The sequence below is a fragment of the Herpailurus yagouaroundi genome, unplaced genomic scaffold (genome assembly GCF_014898765.1).
Source record: "Herpailurus yagouaroundi ecotype Mexico unplaced genomic scaffold, PumYag 100, whole genome shotgun sequence".
NCBI classification, from domain to species: Eukaryota; Metazoa; Chordata; class Mammalia; order Carnivora; family Felidae; genus Herpailurus; species Herpailurus yagouaroundi.
This window is the reverse complement of record NW_024412391.1, coordinates 1,375,387-1,398,085: the sequence shown is the minus strand read 5'-3', so window position 1 is coordinate 1,398,085 and position 22,699 is coordinate 1,375,387. Positions and strand designations below refer to the sequence as shown.

At 43.6% G+C, this 22,699-nt stretch overlaps 1 protein-coding gene across 1 annotated transcript in view; it reads left to right on the top strand.

Moving 5' to 3' along the window:
* The window catches only part of CNTNAP2 (contactin associated protein 2), a 2,003,978-nt gene that overhangs the window by 1,729,067 nt on the left and 252,212 nt on the right, over positions 1 to 22,699 (top strand). Inside the window, exon 16 of the mRNA XM_040471688.1 lies at positions 14,670 to 14,840. Coding sequence (XP_040327622.1) covers positions 14,670 to 14,840 — 171 coding nt within the window. The remainder of the gene's footprint in view (positions 1 to 14,669; positions 14,841 to 22,699) is intronic.

Below are 22,699 nucleotides of genomic sequence, written 5' to 3'. Positions count from 1 at the left end.
ATTTCTGTACCTCGGTTTCCTCACATGAAAAATGGAGATGATACCAGAATTTCAAGTGATGTTGTGAAGATTAATTGGGGGGAAAAAATGCCTGAATTAAAACATTGCTCGGAACGTGGTGGGATAGATTTTAGCTGCTGTTAATAACTATTAATAATTCCATGAAGTTAACTATTCACAAATACTAGTAACTCTCTGAAGTCCGGGGTCTTAACAGAGTAAGGCTTGGTGAAGAAAAGCGTGCTCATGGCCAGTGGGAATTCATCAGAAGAAGAAAGTTTCACAGCATCACTGTTAGTGGTTAGTTGATTCGTTCGTTGTGGTGGTTTATAGTTCAGGAATGCCTCAGCGGCATGGGGGCCTTACATGTGAATCGTAGGGCCTCAGAAACCCTCTTCTTTCTCAGGATGAGAGAGAATGTCGCTTTTGCCCACTGTGGCTGTGCTATCGCTATAGGGTGGGACCCGGAAACCTGTCACCCAGGGCCAAAGCTGAGGCCTCCTGTGCAACGCCGTGATCTGCTTGGTCCCAATACGGACTTCCTTTTCAAAACAAGTGTCCGATGACCACAGGTAGTAAAAAAAAACCTGATCTTTATTTGTAACTCACAAAGAGCATCGAGGCCATTCGATTCCCAGCACACAACACTTTCAGATTCGCTTTCACGCTGCTCCTGCTCTATGTTTCTCCATCATGTTCCACTCCTGTTGGACCTCATCCCAAGTTCTTCCCGAAAACTCTTTCCTGCAGCATTCATGGACTCTTGTCTCTGCTTCTGCTTCCTCTTCCCTTTCATTCTGTACACATAAATACACACACACAGACACGCACACACACAACCTGGGTCCTTCCTTGTACAAATCTCCCACCCATTACCATCCACAAAGGTAACTAGTATGAAAGTTTGATGTCAATCCTTCTAGACTTTTATCTTTTACTCTGTGCTTCAATGAACACACACACACACACACACACACACACACATGAGTGTGTGTGTATACATGTGTAGATGTATCAGGCCCATGTACAACATGCACATATACTTTTTAACAACATGGAGACATCATATGGATTTTATTCTGAAAATTGTGTGTCACTCAACAATGTACAATTGACAATCTGCACAGACCCGTCTTACTGTTCATGCCACATTGTATTATATTTGTTTAATATACCATAACAGAGTTACACATGGTGGTTGTTTTTTATGGGTTTGTTTTTTTGTTTTTTTGCTTTTTTTTTTTTTTTTGCTACTAGAAGCTCTTTAAAATTTTACAAACCACCAAAGCCCCAAACTGTAAAGGTGTGTGCACAGTGTTCAACTCGAGGTGGAGGGTAGAAGATTAAGGAGAAAGTCAAGTGGATTGAAATCAGCAATAAAGCGACCATTCTCCAATACTAAATGTACTTGAAATTTATTCCCCTGCATCTGTAGGTAAATGTCCTTCTGTTCTTGAAACAATAAATCCCCATAAACTTCCCATAAAGTTTTGCAGAGGTGAAATGTGGGATTGGTTCCATCAGAATCCATTCAGAGCTTTGTTTGTGCACCTTCTGATCTGAATTTTAAAGCCCCTGTTTTTCCTCGGAGCCCCTGAGACTGAGAAAAGGTCAGAATGCAACATGTTTCAAAGCCGCTGTGCTCCGGGTGGCCACCAGCCTGCTGGAAATAATTGCTTTCAAAACCCAGATTGTGGCACCATCTACTCAGTTGCAAATTAGCATAACCTACGGCACCATGCAGTGGTGGTGACAACTGTTAGTGTAACTTTTTGTTCTATTCTCAATTCACTTTTAGAAATATTGAGATGCCCAAACACCTCCATTCCGGACAGTCTGTCTTTGTTTTCAGTAACCTCAGAGGCAACACTGAGCCCCAGACCTCTATTTTACAACTTGAAATTTTATTTTATTTTTTTAATGTTTACCTTTTTTGAGAGAGAGAAAGAGAAGGAGTCAGGGAGAAGCAGAGAGAGACGGGGACAGAGGATCCCAAGCGGGCTCTGCACTGACAGCAAAGGGCCCGATGCAGGGGCTTGAACTCCTGAACCATGAGATCATGACCTGAGTCGAAATCAGATGCTCAACCCGCTGAGCCATGCAGGTGCCCTTATAACTTGAATTTTTTTTAAATTTTTTTTTACACTTACTCATTTTTGAAAGACAGAGAGAGACAGAGCGTGAGCAGGGGAGGGGCAGAGAGAGAGGCCACACAGAATCTGAAGCGGGCTCCAGGCTCCGAGCTGTCAGCACAGAGCCCCATGCGGGGCTCAAACACTCACAAACCGCGAGATCGTGACCTGAGCCGAAGTCGGACGCTCAACCCACTGAGCCACCCAGATACCCCTACAATTTGAAATTTTGAAGTGGAAGATACTAAGTCCAATCGTAAAGTGACACGTTACACTGAATTTCACTGTAATAATCTATTCGATATTTCCTTCTCCGGTGTGTACCCTCCCAGTATGTTCAATAAACATGCTATGAGGCCCTGGTGTCTGGGGTTGTGGCCTTGCGACTTCATTCGGTACAAACCTCTCCTGTGGCCCCGCAGCCCCTCCGAGCAGCTTCTGGAGAAATCACTCCCCACTCCAGGCATCTCAGCAGCCCGTCCCTGCTCCCGTGGTCTGTCCTGCCCTCCTACTAATTCCCAGATTCCTCTGAAGCAAAACTATTCGAAATCAACATAGTGGATGCGGTCACTTTATTATTCGTCGTGATCAATGTGACACGACGTAATAAAATTCCCGCTGGCCTCGCACCGTCTCAGACACCAAAGGGTGTCCTTTGCAATCCACTTGAATCCCATCTCACAGTCCTTACCCCCGGGGGCGGCCACAACCAAAGCTGTGTCTCTGCACCGAGCCTCGCACCATGGAGACGACAAAGGATCACAATGGCAAGTGCAGTCGTGCCTTCAAATGTGTTCCTTTTATCCTTAAAAGTCTGAACATCTATTTCGGCTTTGCTGCATTATTTATTTTTACTTCGGAAATTATTTTCACTTAGCCACTAAGTGGAATTTGTTTTCAGGCTCGCTTTCCGCTGCGTTCCCTTCTTCTTGAGTATTTATGAGTTTGTTAGGAAACGGCAGCCCGTTCTATATAAATCCAGGCCGTCTCTCACACCCTTGCACGCACAAAAATCTGTCATTTTTCTAGGAGTATTAATAAATATAGGCCAGAAGAGGGCTTTTTGCCCTTTGATAGTGCTTTGGCGTTTCAAAGTGCTTCTGGATGGAGCTGTGTCTTTACATCATTAGGACAACCCTGTGACAAAGGAACTACTTTTTCTAACTTACAAATAAAGAAACTGAGGTTCTAAAAGCTTGCATTTTTCCACTTCCTCTTTGCATCATGGGTTGTCTTCCCTCTTTACTAATCCTGCTCCTGGAGAGGGGGAGGGCAGGGAGGGGGGTGGAGGGGGGGACCGTGTTAGTTTTCAGTAGGAAATGACAGTATCTATGAATAGGTGGTGCGAATCTTTTTATTTCCTGTAATGAAAACAGCACCAAAAGGAAACTTTGATTTGTGTCACATAATTGTGTGACTCATATCAATCCATTACTCCGCCGTGTAGAGCAGTTTCCGACGTTCGCATCCACCATTCTGCCGAAATGGGAGGCTTTTTCCACATTTCACTCACCTAATGGATTTTATATAAACTCTGTTTCTCTATGGATGTAGGGCTCTGAGGGGTTTGTAGTCTATCAAGAGTTAAGGGCTGCCTCACGTTACAGCGTTCCCTCTCTGCACAGTGGCTGAGCGTGGCTAAATACATCGCAGTCTTTTACATTTGTGCTGTGACCATTCTTCACCGCAACAGGCCAGATGATGAAATGGGAGCTTAATGGTATTAGGGCAGGAATTACAATCGTAGGAAGAGAGAAAATGATAAGAGGTCGGAGATACCAAAGGGACACATTGTAAAGACAGAAGCGACACCCACGGGGCTGGCTCTCAGAACCATCGTCAACCACCATGAGTACCTGCTGAGGACCCCATGGTTTTGAAGAGGGCCCGCATGTCAGATCTCTAAGAAGGGAACTGTTAAATGGGCCCAAAAGGCCAAGTAAATAATGCCAATCCGCATGGCCTTCCACCCGGCTAAATAACTCTTTGATCCAGAAACTTGAGAAGGAGGTCTCCACAGATGGTCAAGGAGTGGTGAGAGCTGGGAATGGGACTATCAATGGTTCAGATCTTTTTTAAGAACACTTAAACAACACTTAAAGAACACTTTTTAAAGAACACATTGAACACCCACCTCCGTGGCAGGCTAGAGATTACAGGTAGGAAGAAATAGAAAATACAGTCTCTGCTCTGTGAAGTTCCTAGCCTAGCAGAGGAGAGGAACGCGTGAAAGTAATTATAGGAATACGGTAAGTTGAATGCAGAGAGAGACGCAAGATGTCATAGGAACACGGGGAAAGCGTGCCCTCAAGGAGGAGAAGGAATCAGGCCAGATGTAGCGTGTGAGTGGGGAGGCCGGGGAAGGGGAAGTTGGAGAGAAGGATAATCCAGAAAGAGGAAAGCACGTGAAGAAAGGCATGGAGTCCATACACAACAATGGGGGTGGTGGGAAGTCATGGCATCTGCGTGCTGCTGAGCACACGTTCTCGGGAGAGAGGAGGCTGAAGAAGTGGGTCGACACCTAATACGCCGTGTCGAGGACTTTGCAAGGTATTCCGCAGGCATTTGGAACCATGAGAGGGAAACCATCAGCTGTGCGTTTTGGAAAGCTCTCTCTGTTGGCTTTGTAGGGACTGGATTTGAAAGTGAACAACCCTGGAGGTAGAGCCGAACGTCAGTGCGTCATCCAGGTGAGAGGTGATGGCCTGAGCCCTGGCAGTAGAAGGAATAGAAGCAGGGACATACCTGCAGAATATTTCGGAGGTGCGGTTCTCGGGCCTTGGGAGTCGATTGGGTATGGAGGAATGACTCCCCTGTTTCTGGCTTGAGCAGTAGAGTGGGAACAGCTCCAAGGGGAGAATACTGCAGGTAGAGCGAATTTGGAAGAAATATATGTTCACTTGCAGGCATTTAGAGTTTGAAGTACTTGCAGGTCAAAGTAAAGCTGTCTAGTAAGAAACCCATATGTTAATGTTAAACTCATAGTAGCGATCTAACTGTATGCATAAATTTCGGAATCACTGATCTATGTGTGGTTAGTGCTTGAAATCGTGAAAGGGAGTGAAATCGCTCGGGAAAAGAAGGAAAAGCAGATTTGTCCCTGGGCCTGACATGCAAGCATTTAAAAGTTACGCAGTTCCCCGAGTAGCCCTCCCATGGCCGTTCCTGTGTAGTACGTTACTTGTTAAATATTTTTAATTTCAACCTGCATGTAGTGGATATAAATTTGTCCTCCAACCTCCAGATGCAACACTCTTATTTTTGCTAAAGCAGACAGATCTTCCCCCTGATCCTTTGCTCACCAGGATGTGAAACATCCAGGCTTGCTACTCCCTCCTTCTTTGGAATCGATCACACAGAAACCTTTAGGGTTTTACCCGACACAGAAATTTGAATGAAGAGCAGAGGGCACAGATATTTCCATTACACACTTAGTTATTCATTTCTCCACTTCTGGTTAATAATTCTTAACTTTGAATCCCATTATATTTAAGATGACAACTAGGATGACTAATTAGGCATAACTGGTCGCCCCAATAAGGAAAGTTTGAGGGATTTAACACAGAGACTCTGGAGAGTTTTAGACCTGCTCCCCATCTCCAAATATCCAAAGTACATGGGGCGCCTGGGTGGCTCATTGGTTAAGCGTCCTACTCCAGATCAGGTCATGATCTCGCTGTTCGTTGGTTCAAGCCCCACGTCGAGCGTTTGAGCCCACGTCAAGCTCTGTGCTGACATCTCAGAGCCTAGAGCCTGCTTCAGATTCTGTGTCTCCCTCTCTCTCTTTCCCTTCCTTGCTTTCACTCTGTCTCTCAAAACTAAATAAAACATTAAAAACAATTTTTTTAAATCCGAGTACACACAACTGTTGCCAGCACGCAAAATAAGATAAAATTACCTCCTTAGTAGGACTCTGTCCATGTGCACCGTTGACAAGAGTCAGCGTGTGAGTTTCCACGACTGATGGATTTCATCACATGATCAGTTTCATCACATCCCCCCATTCTCTGGCTATTGGTCAGCTCACCGCAGCGCAGGAAACACCCTCAGCATCATGACCTCTGCGGTTTTATTATCATATCGTTCTCTGTGGGACCCTGTCCCCATTCTTTCCCAAAGAAACCAAATGGCAAAGAGACACAGGGTGAAAAATTTACATTGTTGACCCCCAAGCCCTGTGGGTTGTTAATGGAAAAAGTTTGCTGGTGAGGGTGAAACTTGACGAGTTAGTAACATTCTACCTCCAAGCCCTTCATTTTGAGGTTGGGCTTGCCCTATAAAATCAGGCAGGGAGCTGAACAAAGCTACTTTTACCTTTCCAGAATGCACAAAATGGTTTAATTAAGGAAGTCCTTTTTTTCTACCCATAAGGACACCTCTACAAATAGACTCGAATCTACATGCAAATGAAGCCATCTGGCTTATTGTTGTCAATAGCACCCAGCCCACGGTAAACAATAGAAGGCTCACTGCCTAACTCAAATACCCACATCTCTAACCTTGGGGTCACTGAAAATTTTCAGAGTAATTAGACTCAGCGCTAGTATTCACATTGGAGAGTGCTTGCCACTTAAAGCAGAAGCAATAGCTGTGTTTCTTGGTGCGGTCCCAGTACGGGGCCACTGGATGGCTCTGAGGAAATTGCTGGACCTGGGAGCCAGTGGCGTCCAGGCCACACCCGCAGCCATGGCCTCACCAAACCACAGCCACGGCCGTAGAGCCCACGTGCAATCTTCTCCCTGTCTGCCAGAAGCCAAGTCTTCCAGCCACTTCCTGGTTACCTGCCCTCTCAGAGGGGAGGGATCTCTGCCATACCTTCATTCTAATGAGAGGATCTACAGTGTGTGGGTAACTGCTTTCTTGGGTGCCCGCCACTGCTTTGTTCGTCAGATTTTTATTCAGCGGCTGCTCTACAAAACCATATGTCACATCGCCAGGGCTCAAGGTGACTCCCATGTGTGTGTCCTGAAGGAATTTTTTTTTAAATTCCTGAGGAGATTAAGCGGCGGGGAGGGCACAGGTTTGAAAGCCAGTGAGCAGGGAGCAGAAGGGTGAGGGGCGAACAGGACAGATGGCGGACGTGGGTACGAGTCTGAGATGAGTCGACTGGCTGCAGAAGTCAGAATTGGTTATGTCAGTTTAGCTAGGGGTGGTTGGCTGCTCCCCCTTAAAGAATTCACCTGCGGGGTAGGGAAGGCTCAGGAGGGGCCTCAGGGCTTGCTGGCCTGCTGTTTAAGGAAAGGAAGCTCCTTTCCCATCCTCCCCCAGGACCGTAGGTGACACCAAAGCCATCAGTCATAATGGTTAATGTGCTTTTTGGTAGTAGTAACAGCAGTAGTAATATGTGTTAACACTTACGTTTTGCTCAGCCCTCTGCTAAATGCATTTCGTGGATTATCTTCTGTGATTCTCAACACCCATTAAGAGAGGTACCATTGTTAATTCCATTGTACACATAAGGAAATTGAGATTGAGGGAGAGCAAGAAACTTGTCCCAGTCACCCAATGGGTGTGGGTGATAAAGCCAGACCCTGACGCTGGAGCCTGCACGTGGAACAGGCCACGGCAACTTCGCCAAGTGACAAGCCAGAGCAGCCCCCTGAGGTCGCTTATTGTCACCCCACCGTGCCCCTCCCCCAACTCCACGTCCTCCAAACGCCCTGCTCCTGCTGCTACCACCGTCACAGGGCTGTCTCCAGCGTATCACATGTCCAGTTGCTTCCTTACTTGAGTCCAGACTGTTGACAGGCAGAGGGGAAGCGAACTCCAACAGGGTCTGGAACGGAGTCCGTGGGAGGTCGGGTCCTGGTGAGGCTCACAGAGGACTGGTGAAGTCCGGGCAGCCCCAGTTAAACCCTCAGTTCACTTTCTCCAACCCTGCCAACAGCTCTCCTGTCCTACCCAACAGGAGCTAAGACGTGACGGAACCACGTATGAGCTAAGCAGTAAACTGGGGGAGACTCAGCAAGGCTGTTCTGATTCCTCTCAGTGTCCCTTTGTCTTTCAAAGTGAGGGTGATCCTTTCCTCAGGGAGAGGGGGCACCTCACATAAGGGTCTGTGACCTGCTTCACGGGAGGGCCAGAGAGTCCTTCCCACACCAGCCATTTCTTACGTTCCCTTAGTTCAAAATATTCAATATGCTGAGGTGCTGTATTTGGGGGAGCATGCCCTGAACCCCATCAGTTACATACACGATGCAGTAATCAGAGAGCATTAGCTTCCTCAATAGCGACACAGGCAGCTTGAATATATTGACGAAATGCCTTTAGTAACTCCATGGCAGAATAATTTTCTGGAGTGTCTCAATTAGGTGTGGAAGCAGAATAAGGACTCTTCAGAAAAGCAAGGATTTAGAAAGTCGACCTCTTGCATTCCTTTTCTCAAAAAGCTACAGGAGAATGTGCCTGTGGAAATGAGGGTGTAGACCTCATTTCCCTGTAGAAAGGGATCCCTGTAGAAAGACGGATCCCTGTAGAAAGAGGGATCGCCCAAAGTCATGGGGTCTTCTGATTTGGCCATTTAATAGTGAAGAGTAGCAGAAACATGGTCGGCAATAATAGCAAGAGACAGGTCCCAGGACCAGAGCCTGGTGTCAACCCCCAGAAGAGCCAGTGGGCCTGACAACAGGAAGTCAGAGGCTGTAGGGGACCTCCGAGGGACAAAAAGGGGGCTGCTAGATCACCCGATGTGTGTGATGTTGGGAACACATGTGGGAAGAGTTTTACAGATGTGTTGAGTTATTGGAGAGAATTTACGACAGGTACAGAGAAAATTAAGCCAATGGAAAAAGGGTAATTACTGATTCCAGAGGAACAAAAGAAATTATACAAATAAAAGAAACTATAATTATATTTTACTAGTCAGCTCATTAGTGAATAACCCAGAGCCCTAAAAATGTAAATATTGAATTTCCACCGAAATTCTGTGAGTTGCTAGTTTGGGAGAATCTGGAGAGAGGGAATAGGCAGGCAGGCTTCTAAAAATGCTCAGTCTTTATCTTGCATCTGGGGAAGGTCAATCAAGTGTCTCTAAAATGCATAAATTAATAAATATCGACACACGCATATTCTACAAACGCAGGGATGTAACTGAAAGAGTTACGTGTAGGAGTTGTTGCTAAGAAACTGGGTTGGGATGCTGAATCTTGATTTCACTTCAGGTCATGATCTCATGGTTCCTGAGATCAAGACCCACAGCAGCATTTTAAGTTGAAGTGCAGAGCCTGCTTGGGATTCTCTCTCTCTTTCTCTCTCTCTCTCTCTCTCTCTCTCTCTCTCTGCCCCTCCCCTGCTCTCTCTCTCTCTCTCTCTCTCTCAAAATAAATAAATAAATAAATAAACTTTAAAAATGAGAAATTAAACCTAGGCTTAAAACAAACTGCTGCTGTCAACCTAAAAAAAAGGGGTAAATTGAGGCAAGCTCAAAACTGTCAAAAAGAGGAGTTTATTTAGGAATAGCAGAAGAATTGCGATTTGGTACACACAGACTGTGGCAAGCTCCAGGCATCTGTTGAGGGTTTGGGGAAGACTGTATTTATGTGCAGGGGATGGAGACAGAAGAGAGTTCAGTTAGATCTGTTAAAATAAAAAACAAACAGAGGCCAGCTTTGAAAATTCCCCAAGCAGAAAAAAACAGTCCAGTCAGACAAAAAAGAGCTCAATTCAGCTTATTTTTTCAGACCAACCCAACGTGGGTCATTTCTTGTTCATGCCTCTGGAAACCATAAGCAAAAATTTCCCAAGATTGTTATGAGGTAACCCCTGACCAACTCCTTATCATTTAAGAAAATCCCAACATTATCAGATTTCTGTAAATTGGACATTTATGGGAAATCAGCATGTGTGTCCTTATGTTTTATTTTCCTAAAAGCACGTGAGTGAGATTTTCTATTTTCTATCCTCCAGTTCCATTTTAAATTGAAGTTCTTTAACACTGCTCAGCAGAAAATATCCTTAGAAATTTTGAAGTCAGTATGCCATACCAAATAATCATTGGTGAGATTAAAGTAAATGGCTGTTAAAGAATTTGGATGAACAGGGTGCCTGTTGGCTCAGTTGGTTAAGCATCCAACTCTTGATTTCAGCTCAGATCTTGATCTCAGGGTTCCTGAAATCCAGCCCCACATGGGGCTCCTGCACTGATGGGGCAGAGCCTGCTTGGAATTCTCTCTCCCTCTCCCTCCATCCCTCCCCCACTCGTGTTCTCTCTCTCTCTCTCTCTCTCTCTCTCTCTCTCTCAACATAAATAAAATAAACATTAAAAAGAAATCTTGGGGGCATCTGTGTGGCTGAGTCGGTTGAGCATCCAACTTCAGCTCAGATCATGATCTAGCAGTCTGTGAGTTCAAGCCCTGCATTGGGCTCTGCATTTTCCAACCTTGCCTTCTTTTGCCTGTCCACACTACTGAGATACTACTCTTTGCCCTGCAATGAAATCTCTTATTTCCAACTTGGTATTCTCATCCAGTGTCACTTGACCCTCTATAGCACTGACCTTGACAGCAAGTACAAATGGCAGCAATTTCAGTAATCTTAAGGTTAGGAGACCATCATCCTTGCAAATTCATGGCATTGTTCAATGAGGTCTGTCTGTAGGAAAAAAACAGAAATTAAGACATAGGTAAGAACAGTTATGGTGTGCTAAGGATGCAGTGTCCCATTATCAGGAGGTGCTAAAGCAGCATTAATTTTTATTTATATTTAGTTAGTATCTTCAGTACTTAGGTTACCATAAAGTAGATCTTACCCCATGAGGACATCGCATGTGGAGTGGAATTAGATGGAACTGAGAGGAGTGGCTATACAATTACCCACTGATTTAACAATTATTTATTGAGTGCTTACTACGTTCTGGGGCCAAAGGTTATAGAGACGAAATGGTTTTCTCCCAGCTTTCAAGGAGCTTATGGCCAGTTGGGAATAATGTAAACAATAATAATGCTCTAGGCTCCTTGCATCATGAAGCACAATGAGCACTAGGGAAAAAAACAACTCATGTTATTTTGTTGTAACCAAAAATCCCAGAGACTGGGCAACACACTTATCAGAACATGCCTCACAGAAGTTCATCAGCGTCTGAAACAGTGGCTCCCCACCTTTCTCATTGTCTACATTGCTCATTAACACTTTCATGCCCACATCCGCATAAACATATTTACTTACCAATTCTATCATGCACCACTATACTCATATATCATGTACATTATAAATATGACTGGGGGGGGCGCCTGGGTGACTCAGTCAGTTGAGCATCTGACTTCGGCTCTGGTCATGATCTCGCAGTTCATGGGTTCGAGCCCCACGTTGGGCTCTGTGCTGACAGCTCAGAGCCTGGAGCCTGCTTCAGATTCTCTGTCTCTGTCTCTGTCTCTGTCTCTCTCTCTCTGTACCTCCCCCACTCACGCTCTGTATCTGTCTCTAAAAATGAATAAACATTAAAAAATGTTTAAGTATGACTAAAACAGATCTTTTAAAGGATAGGTTTTAAAAAATAAGTAGAATTTCTAAGGACCTCTGCTTGTACCACATGGCTCTCCTTCAGCACCACCTGAGTGGACAGCTCCACTCTGACACAAGTCTCCAGAAAGTCCTCACTGTTGCTGGTCAAGAATCTGGACTTAGTTCATCCAGAGACTTGGGGCATACCACAAGTGACAACTCCAAAAGATATCATGTGATAACCCAGACATTTCCGGAAGGATGACTGGTAACCACCGTTTGCACCAGGCTCAATTTCCCTGTGAATATGTCAATTCAAAAGGCCAAATTAGTTAGAAGTTGCTTAGTGAGCATAGAATTAGAACAAATGGAATTGTGGTCTGTGGGGACCTTTCATCAAGCTGGAATAACTGATTGAACTGCCCTTCCCCTCTCCAGGGATATTTCTGTCTGAATAACCAGCCCTGGACCTCAAATAAATACTGACATGTTTTACTTTTAGCTTTCCTTTTTCTAGAATCATTTCAGACAACTGCCCTTCTGTTAATACATCACCACCTCAGAAAATGGGAATGCACTTGATGGGAATGAAACTTTAAAATGTTAATTACATTCACATCCTGGAGATTTAGCCTAAAGAGACAGAATTGCTTTGCTTCAAGCATGGCTGAGGACTTTGATTCTTGGGGCCCCTCTGTTGTTATAGGGCTCTCACCCAATTCGGATGAGCCAAATCCTGCTGACCCTGGGGATGGGGCTTCATTCCTTCTAGAACTCTCCTCAATGGGAGGGCTGCAACTTCTAGTTTGATTTAGGTTTTATCTTGTGAGACCTTCATTCTCAGTCCACTGGGAAAGGTAAGCCCCCGAAGTCCCCTCAGGAGATATTCAGCCACATCTTGAGCCAGGAAGAGAACTCAGCCCTCGGATGATAGCAACTCACACATGTATCATTCTAACCAGTATCATACCATATTCTTCTTTCCCAAGAGGAAACTAGTCTATTTTTTTCTCCTGCTGAAAGCTTTGATATGGCAACTTAAAAAAGAAACCTCAAAACTGCACTAAGACTTTTGGGACCCCTTAAATAATAGATTCAATCCCCACCACTGTTTTACGTTAATAAAGACATTTACAAACATATTTTGTGCTGACTTGCTGGTTATAAATTGCCATTCATTTATCTAGATGTCACTCTATCCTAGACATCTCTAAGAATGAAAACAAATAACATTGATTAAATGAGAGGTTATTTTAATATCTCATAATATAACAACATTATATATTTAATTTAAAATTATGGTTTATGTGGTGCCTGGGTGGCTTAGTCGGTTGAGCGTCCAACTTCGCTCAGGTCATGATCTCATGGTTTGTGGGTTCGAGCCCCACATCAGGCTCTCTGCTTTCAGTGTGGAACACACTTCAGATCCTCTGTCCCCCTCTCTTTCTGCACCTCCCCCACTCTCTCTGTCTCTCAAAAATAAATAATAAGACACTTAAAAATAAAAAATAAAAAAATACAATAAAATTATGGTTTAAGTATAGCAGTGCCAACACAAAAATAGTTTTATTTAAAAATAGCAGTTGAACTTAATATTGTATATGTGCATAATTTGCATGAAAGAAAGAAAAAATGTAGTTTATAAAAACTATTAGAGGGAACTTGATTAATTGTGTTCTTCGAAGGAAAAATCAGTAAAAGATGAAAAAAAAAATCAGATGTTACAGGAAAGTTTTCCACAATTTACTGACCTTGTAGGGTTTGAATTCAGCGATTCATGAATCAGGCAGCATCCGATCTAGCCAATAGAAAATATCTCTAGAGAACCATACAAAGCAAGTGACTTTTATAGACAGAGGTGAGCAGGAACAAGGAAGTTGCACTGGGAGTTTTCTGATTGGCTAAAGCATAATTACTTCCCTTATATGGAGTGAAAGGAGGGCTTAGAGCCACATCATGTAATTTGTGCTGAGCAGACAAAAGCCAATTGGTTGACTCGGGCTTTCCCTTTCTGGGAGAACAGGGTGTAGAAACTTTTAAGTTTTGGGTTGCCGAAGTGAGTGACTCCATGTTGGGCCTAATCTGGTGATGTTAACATAAGTTCAGTACTAAAGGGAAAGGCTTCAGTAGCTATTTTAACGCATGCCCATGTATTTTTGTCCTTAGTTGTGATAGTAAACATACTCAGAAATGTGCACAATCAAAAGGAATTTTTCCCCTGCAGATAAAGTCAAGAGTCAGCTCTTGGTTGTATTGAATTCTTGGTCCATCTGTTCTAATGGAATGTGCATCATAGAGTTTGGTGTTTTTATTATGTCCTGTGAACTGCTTTTCTCCTGGGGTCACTGGCTACTATCAAGCAATGAGGGAGTGGTGTACAACCATGTCTTTGCCATGAGTTCAAGGGTAGAGGCTAATGGAGAGCCCTCAGGTGGACTCAGCTCAGCACCCCACACCGTCCTCACCTGGAGTCCCCAGGAAAGAAGAGGTTGGCAGGGGGAGACACTCCCTTTATGGCAACTAGCCTCTGGAGGTTTGGAATGGGGGCGGTGGGGAAATGAATAGCCTGGTCTTCTTGCCTTTTCCTTGGCCCCCACCTCCCCCACACTGTACTCAATGTCTGAGCAGGAGCTGGTTATTCAAAGACAAAGTTGGATGAGAAGTAAAAGCAGAACACCAAAGACCCCATTCCTATTGTATCCCTCTAGGTCTAACCCAGATGCTTCTTGCACCAAACCCAAGCCATCAGTACGTATGCATGAGTTCAAAACATCACCCCAACCCCCACCCGGTGGTGCCAGGATCTGCTCTGCATTTTTCCCTTTATTGGCATCTACCCCTTAGGGTCCCTCCAAGGCTGCTCTTGGTAGGAACCCCAGCTGTCAATCATAAGTACAACATGTTCTTACACACACGCATAGAACTTTCAGAAAGTTGAGAATAAGTCTGTGGGGATTTTGTGCCATGATGTTCAGCAGGATGAGAGGAGACAAGGGCTATTGCCAATGGAAATTTATTAAAACTTAAGAAATGGCTGTGTTTTCTATTACTCCTGTTGTCAAGGTATACATTACCCTGGGTTTTTTTTTCCTTCCACAGGGAATTATTGGAATGCTGCCTCTTTCCCAAACCCATCATCCTACCTGCACTTCTCCACTTTCCAAGGGGAGACCAGCGCTGACATTTCTTTCTACTTCAAAACATTAATCCCCCGGGGAGTGTTCCTTGAGAACTTGGGCAACACAGATTTCATCAAACTAGAACTGAAATGTGAGTATAAACTCTCTGTCAACTGGTGAATGGCCTCCTCTCTTGTCACTTCAGGCCGGTCCTAACACTGATTATGTAATCTGATTGAATCCAAACATCGGCTGTTTCCTTTGTTCCAGAGATGATGCTGGAAGGTAGCTACACAAACGTGGAGAAAGACCTTGGCCCCCTGCCCTTAGGTTGCTTCCCCAGGAAGCAGGGACACTAAGAGGTTCCCAAGCAATGCTACTCAAAGAAGAAGATGAGAGAATAAATTGCTCTGGTAACATGGGGCAAGAGTGCATATTCAAAGCTTCTGTATGTGTATGTTTCTTTTCCAAGGAGACAGGGTTTAGAGGAGACAGAGGATTGTGCAAAGTGACCAGGAGTAAAAAATAAGATACTGGGAAGGATAATACAATAAGGAAAAGAGGGATAATAAAAATGAAAATCTGTATGAGTTAAGAAAGCAGCGTAGAAACAGGATTGTGTCACGCGAAGAAACTTTGAGTTGGAAGCTTTCTAGCAGAGGCCTCAAACCCACACCCCCTCCAGAGGTTTCAGTTCTGAGTTTATTTAGCTAAGGGTACAAAAACAAACCTCAGCAGAGTGACAGCAGATACTGCCTAGCTCAGCCCAGCTTGCCATGGATCCCAAAGACCCTCACCAGGTCATATGGTCTGGGGAATGCCATCTGTAGAAGATAGGGGTTCGCTGGATATGAGAAGGTCATTTCTCATTATTCCAAGGCCCTATTAGCCTTGGGGCAGAAATTCAGCTTCCGGAATCTACAGCCCACAAACTTCCAGGTTGGGGGAATATTGACACATGCCAAGCTCCCTTGGCCGATCAGACCAAAAAAGTATCAGCACAGATGACAGACGTGACCAGAACGGGTACACAAACCCATTCCCCAGAAATATCTGATGGAACATTTCTTCTCTCTTTCTGTAGTTATAATTATGCAATATGGTCTTTTAAAAAGAGAATCTCAGGTGACATTTTTCTCCCATAATCCTATGGGATTCTTTTTGTAAAATAGTGGACTGTGATCAGCAGACTTGGGAGTTCATATTCTCAGCTCGAAATCCAAGTCCTTGGATAAGTTGCTTAATCTCTTCGAATCCCAATTTCCCGATCTGTAAAATGGGGGTGGTGATTTGTGGGGCCATTATGATAATAGAATATAGATACTCATGAAGCATTTCCGTCAGCTTCTAGAAGGTGTCAATATTGTATTCCGCAGGATGTTCATTATAAATCTAGTCTGAGCCAGATCTCATTGAAAGGGAAGACTGAGAATATTCTAGCCTTGGAATTAAAAAGTACACAAATAGTCAGGGACACCTGGCTGGCTCAGTAGGTAGAGAATGCAACTCTTGATCTTAGGGTTGTAGGTTTGAGCCCCACGTTGAGTGTAGAGATAACTTAAAATAAAATATTTGGGAAAAAAAAGTAAATGATCATCCTCTCTTTAGAATTATTTTAAAGGGATTTTTCACTTTGCACAGTGAAAATTAATGGGATCAAACTATTTCCTGACTTCCACATCAGTAGGATTGTATTTTAGAAATACCTCATGGCAAAGAAAAAAATTGACAATCCCTATTTGAGTAATTCTGTCTGCTCCTGTAAGATGACTTAGATTCACCTCGTCCTTATTTTGTATCCCCATGTTTTATAAGCCTGCACCCGGGTTGAAAAGAAGACAAGACCAAGTATAGACAGATCAAATGTTTCTATTTAGCACCTGCATAGTAGAATCTCAATTATTTCTGATGATGAAAAATCTGCAGAGATGTTCTCTAAGTTGCCCCAGTCTTTCCACAGTATGGAGACTCTGTGGCAGGGGGTGAATTCTAGCCTCGTTTGCCATAGAATTCTTTTTTGTCCTAGTGTTTCCTTGCAGTGAAGAAGGGTGGGGACATTCAGACTAGAGGCTGGCCTCTGCTCAGAGTCCTCTGGAGCTTCTAGCAGTTACTAAGGGTGGAAGTAAGATCCTTCAGTGGCAGAGATATCCAATGCCCATCACTATAGAGCATCTCCATTGAGGTGCAAAGGAATCTACAGGAGAAAAAAGGCAGGTGTCTGTATTTGAAAAAGCAATGGCTTCAAAGCAGACAAGAAGCGATGCTTTCATGAAGAACATGGAAAAAAAACAAACAAACCTGGAGGCTCGCCATTGCCCCATTATCACATCGCTCCAGACTCTGCAGGATGCATGGGTGGCGGGTGGAAATGGAGCGTTCTTCCAGACACATCTCTCCCCTGCCCGATGAGGTGCTCTGCAGACCTAATTGTTGTCCCAGACAATGGCTGGCTGTCCGAGGAAGCTCAGGAAAGATGGTTCCTGAAGTCACCCTTTTAAACACTTTCTCTGCTGTTTTTTCCCCTTTAAGCTTTCTGATCGCGTTCTGATAGGAATTCAGATTTTGTTTCTCTGTTTGTGTCTCCAAGGAATTTTGTCACAGTTCATGCCTACACAGTTCATGCCTTCCAGAATAACATTTCTGTTAATTAACTACATTGTGCCCTCCTGTCAGGAGTAGAAGATTCTCGCCTCTAAGAACAGTGCATCAGTTACACTAAGTTAATGAGATACCATCAATATCTTACTGTGCAAGTAAAAAAAACATACATGAGAAAATTAGATTGATGTTACTCATTAGCATATTTTACAGGTAAAATTTTAAGACTGTATTTCACTGACTATATTTACTCACTCATTCGGTGAGTGTTTATTGAGTACCTACAATGTCCCATATGCTGTGCTAGGTGCCGAGGGAACATAGTCAAATTAAGCATGGTCTCTTTCTCTCAGAGGGAATTCAGAGATCTGTCTGTTTTGGAAAATAGACAAGTAAATCAATAGTTACAACAATAATAAAAATAGCTCAACTTAATGCATTCACTATGTCTCAGGCACTGTTCCATGGATTTTAGGTAAATCATCTCACTCACTTTCCTAATGAACCTTTGAAATGGGCAGTACCATTAACATCTCTACTTTACAAATGAGGAAACTGAGGCATGGGGCAAGTAAGTTGCCAACATCCCACAGCTAGAAAGTGGCAGAGCTGGTGCTCCACCCCAGACGTTTTTTTTGTCTGTCCCAGTTCATGGCTGTTAACACCAAACTGCGCCACCTCCCAGAACACATTGAGTGGCCGAGAGCACCTGACTGGAGGACAGAGTATTTCCAGGGAATGTCATGCTTTAATTAAGTTTTGATGGATGAGCAGGAGCCAGTAAGGTGCAGAGGTGAGGGAAGAGTGGGGTTAAAGAAGGAAAACGTAAGAGGAGGTATACACCAGTGAGTGAGGGTGTGTGGACAGAACCCAAGGACTCGCAAGGGTACAGCTATAGCAGGGAGCCTGTGTTGGGGAACAGAGAGCTGGATCCAGAGGGGCCAGCATGGGAAGAGCACTCAGTGTACTCCAGGCGGGGGACAGATGTGGCTTAACTTGACCCTGACAGTTTCGGTGAGCGGGGGCATTACACAATCAGATTTGCATTCACCAGAGAGATGATGGAAAGGCAGACAAGAAGTGATGGGGCAGAGTGAATGTAAGGAAAGTAACATCAACAAAGGGGTAGAGATGTGAGAGACCCTTAGAAGATAGGTCCCGCCAATTTTAACAAAATGCCTGTGAGAATGAAGTAGAAAGGAAGGTTCTAAAATGAAACCAGTGTTTCTGGTTTTGATGATTGTGCATGTGGAGCACCTTTGACTAAGAAATACAGCATTCGAGGGCAAAATGCAAACTACATTTGGATATTTTGAGTTCGCATGTCTGCAGAATATAATAGTATCTATCCAGGTGGACACATCTAAAGGGGGCTATATACACACGTTTGGATCCCAACTGAGAGGGCAGAGTCAGAAATACAGTTTGAGAGTCATCATCACTAAGAGACTCATCAGGAAATAAGTATTTGGTGCCTGCAGCATGAATGAGATTGCCCAGGACAAATGTATAATTTTTCACCTACAGGAAAAAAGATGTCCAACAATGAAAACCACACTTATGGGATAGAAGGAAGCAAAACAGCTTGTAAAAGATGGGCAGAGAAGTAGGAAGACAGTGATAGCCCAGGGATCAGATGAAAAAAGAATTTCAAGAACAACAAATAAATAGTGTTTGGGAACTGCTGAACTGAGTGGTCACTAAAATAAGGATGAAGGATGTAAAGTGTCCATCAAGTTGAACATGTAGAGGTCCGTGTCAGAAAGTAAGACAGTGTGGGTGACTAGAGGTGGATGTGGGGAGCAGGGGACTGGGGCTTTGCCCATTGTTCTTGCAGCTGTTGTAAGTGGTGGAAACTTGAGCACACATATACATTAAGAAGGAGAATCCAGTAAACAAGAAGAGGTTGGAGGAATGGGAAAGAAGGACAGTCTGAAAGAGTGAGACCCCCCAAGGAGGGGGAAATGAGTGAGATCCAGAATCTGAACATCTGAAGGGGCTGAGAGAAACAGGCCAAAGCAAGGAGGAGAGGGTAAGCCACAAATGAGTGGTTCCCTTTCTGAATCAGAAATGACTTTGTGTTTGTTGTTTCGTTCGTTTGTTAGTGTTTTTGAGATGAGACTATTGCTCTGGAAATATTCACTAACAGCCATGGATATATCCATGTATTTTGTCGGAGTTACCCCTAGGGAGCTATTTGACTTGTCTAGATCCCTTTTCTGGCTAAGGTGGTAATCATGACCATCGTCGCATCAACAGGCCACCACTTACCTCGCATCATCAGGGCACCACCTGAGCACCTGCCAGGTCAGAGGCAGCGGGTGGACCCTGGAGAGTCTAGGGTGAAGACAAGGAAAACCAACATCCTCAGCTAATGAAGGACTCAAACATATTAATAACGGCACAGATATATGACTTTTGTTGAAGGTGTCTTAAGTGCCAGGCGCTGTTCTCAAGCTTTTGCAGATATTAAAAGTTTTAGGTTTTATAACAAGTTTTATCCACATTTGACAGAAATGGAAAGGAAACTGGGGCACACAGTTCACACATCTGATTCAGATTTTGGGCTTGTGATCATGAAAATACAGTAAATGACAGTGATAGCCTTAAGGTAGTCTACACATCCAGAGGAGAGGTACGTAACCCTTCCTGAATGAAGAGGAAAATGAGATGGTGTCTGAGTTAGGTCAGAAAGAGCATGCGAAGACGTTAGCTAGATGAAGAAGTAGGGGAAAGAATTCTGGGAGGAGAGGACGGTGCACACAGAAGCACAGACAAAAGCGTAGGGATGTGGAACGTGACGGGTATGTGGGAACTCTGGGCACGCGGCATTACTAACAAGTCTGAAGTGTGACACAAGCAGGGGACATGCTTTGGCAAGTCTCAGATCCAATTCTCAAGATATGGCGGTCTGGGTATTCCAGCCAATATTGATTGAGTGCCTACCGTGCATGTGCCAAAGAGGAACTCAAGAAGAGTAAGACACGACCGCGTCCTAGAGGCACACACAATCTAGCGGGAGAGACTCACCAGCATATAAAACCATATTTTGGGTAAGATGAAAGAAGTGTTAGAAGTACAAGCGATATACTGTGGTTGCCCAAATGCAACAACAGTTACATCCACCGGGAGAATAGGAAAAGGTCCTTTCGAGATTATATCGTTTTAACTGAGCCTCCGAAGGAGTGGGAAAGAACATTTCAGGCTCAGGATGCCAAAGGAATTGGCAAATAGGTATTTGTCGAGTGAGTGAGATGGAGAACCATGGAAAATCTAGGTGGGAAAGGGGATCACCACGACTGAAGGGCTGGTGTTGGAAACTGAGGACAAAGAACACACCAGAAGATAGAAGGACAGATCTGATGGCTGGTGAGAGCACAATTCCAGATCTCCCAGGAAAGCAGGTCAGGTGGTAAGAAGGTCTGAGTTGCACAGTCTGGCCACGCAAGTGTGATTCTCGGTTGCATGAAAAGGCTGTGGAGAAAGTCAGGGAACGGAGAGGCCAGAGGGCTCACTGGTCATCCACCTCATGGATGAAGCCCCCGGTGGTGAGGGCAACGGATGGAGGGGACACAGAGCCTGTGAGGCAAATGTTCCAGTTCTCAGATTCAAATGATGACGGCAGGAAGCATGGGAGGGCAAGCATGTGTCACAGGGGGGATGCATGGCTCAACAAAGACGCTGGTGCCATAGAATGGAAGCCCGAAGAAGTGAAGAATAAAACCGGGTGCCCTCTCAGCCCCACCAGGAAAAAGTGGCTTCAGTGCTGATGCTTGCACATTAGGTTCCCTGAAGGTGGGCTCCACTCAGAGGAAGGAACCGTTGGAAATGTCTGATGATGCGCAGTGACCATGGAGGGCTTTTTTTTTTCTTTTTTAATTGATGTATAACTGACATGTAACATTATATCAGCTGCAGGTGTACAACATAATGATTTGGTATTTTTATATTGCAAAACAGTGAGCCCTAGTTAACATCCATCACCTCTCACAGTTACAAATTAAGCTTTTATTTTTGCTGAACATTTTAAGAGAGATTTCAGAGGACACGGTGGAAAATTTTTGAAAGACACGTTCACTGACTAGGAAACATTCAGGAAAAGCAACGGGAAACTGTTGTAATACTTTAGCACAAGCTTCCGTGATGACCAAGTTTGAGCTTTTTCAGATGACTTGGAGAAAATATTTGCATTTAGCAGGAATAGCTCCACAAAAATGTGGAGGCAGCAGCCTAATGTCCTGCTAATCTTAGGAAAAGGTATTAAGGAAAAACTTTCATTTTCCAAGATGCAGCCTTCTGCAATACATATGTTCGAGAAAGGCAGAGAGCAAATATTCTGCAATATATGGAAACTGATGAATCAGAAGAAGTAAACTAACAGCAATTTATCTTCTACTTATTTTTTGGAACAACTTTTATATTAAAAGAGCTTCACTTATATAAACATGAAAAATGTCTAATTCCACTTAGCTGGGCTGTTGAACCATTAGGATGTTATTTATGGTGCTTTTATTATATATACATATATATATATAAAATATAAATATATATAAAATATATATAAAATATATATGAAATATATATTATATAAAATATATAAATATATTTAAAATATAAATAAATTAATATAATTAATATATATAAAAATTTTATATATATATATGAAACTTTATTAATAACTAGTATGAAGCAAAATTTATTAATTTGTGTTCACTTTCTTTTAATTTTCTAAGGCCAACCTAGGCTGTCAATGTAGATTTAGGAAGAATTTTAGTGATTCTACTGTTTTACAAGTCCAGCTGTGAGTTCAGTTTGTATGATAGGTTTGGGATCTGGAGAATGATTCTGACTTGGTGATTCAAATACGTAAGAAAGAAAACTGCATCCTCAAAAAAAATTAAAAACCCAAATAGCAACATTATTGCAGTTTTATTAATTTAAAAAATGTCTCTAGCTTCTGATTTAGTTTTTCAATTTTCGTTATAGACTAAGAAAAAAGTTCAGAGATGCAATTTAAAGACGAAATTTGTGCTGTATTAAAGCTATGTGGTGTATTAGCTGCTTGAATTTTGGGTATTAGAAGATATACAAATAATTGGTGAACAACAAAGTCAGATTAAGTTTACTCAGATTTCTTTGCTGATCTCCCAGAAGGGGCAGTTATTTGAACATGTGCCAGAGGTACCCTAAAGTTATAAAAGTAGACTTTAGAGGGGCGCCTGGGTGGCGCAGTCGGTTAAGTGTCTGACTTCAGCCAGGTCACGATCTCGCGGTCCGTAAGTTCGAGCCCCGCGCCAGGCTCTGGGCTGATGGCTCGGAGCCTGGAGCCTGTTTCCGATTCTGTGTCTCCCTCTCTCTCTGCCCCTCCCCCGTTCATGCTCTGTCTCTCTCTGTCCCAAAAATAAATTTAAA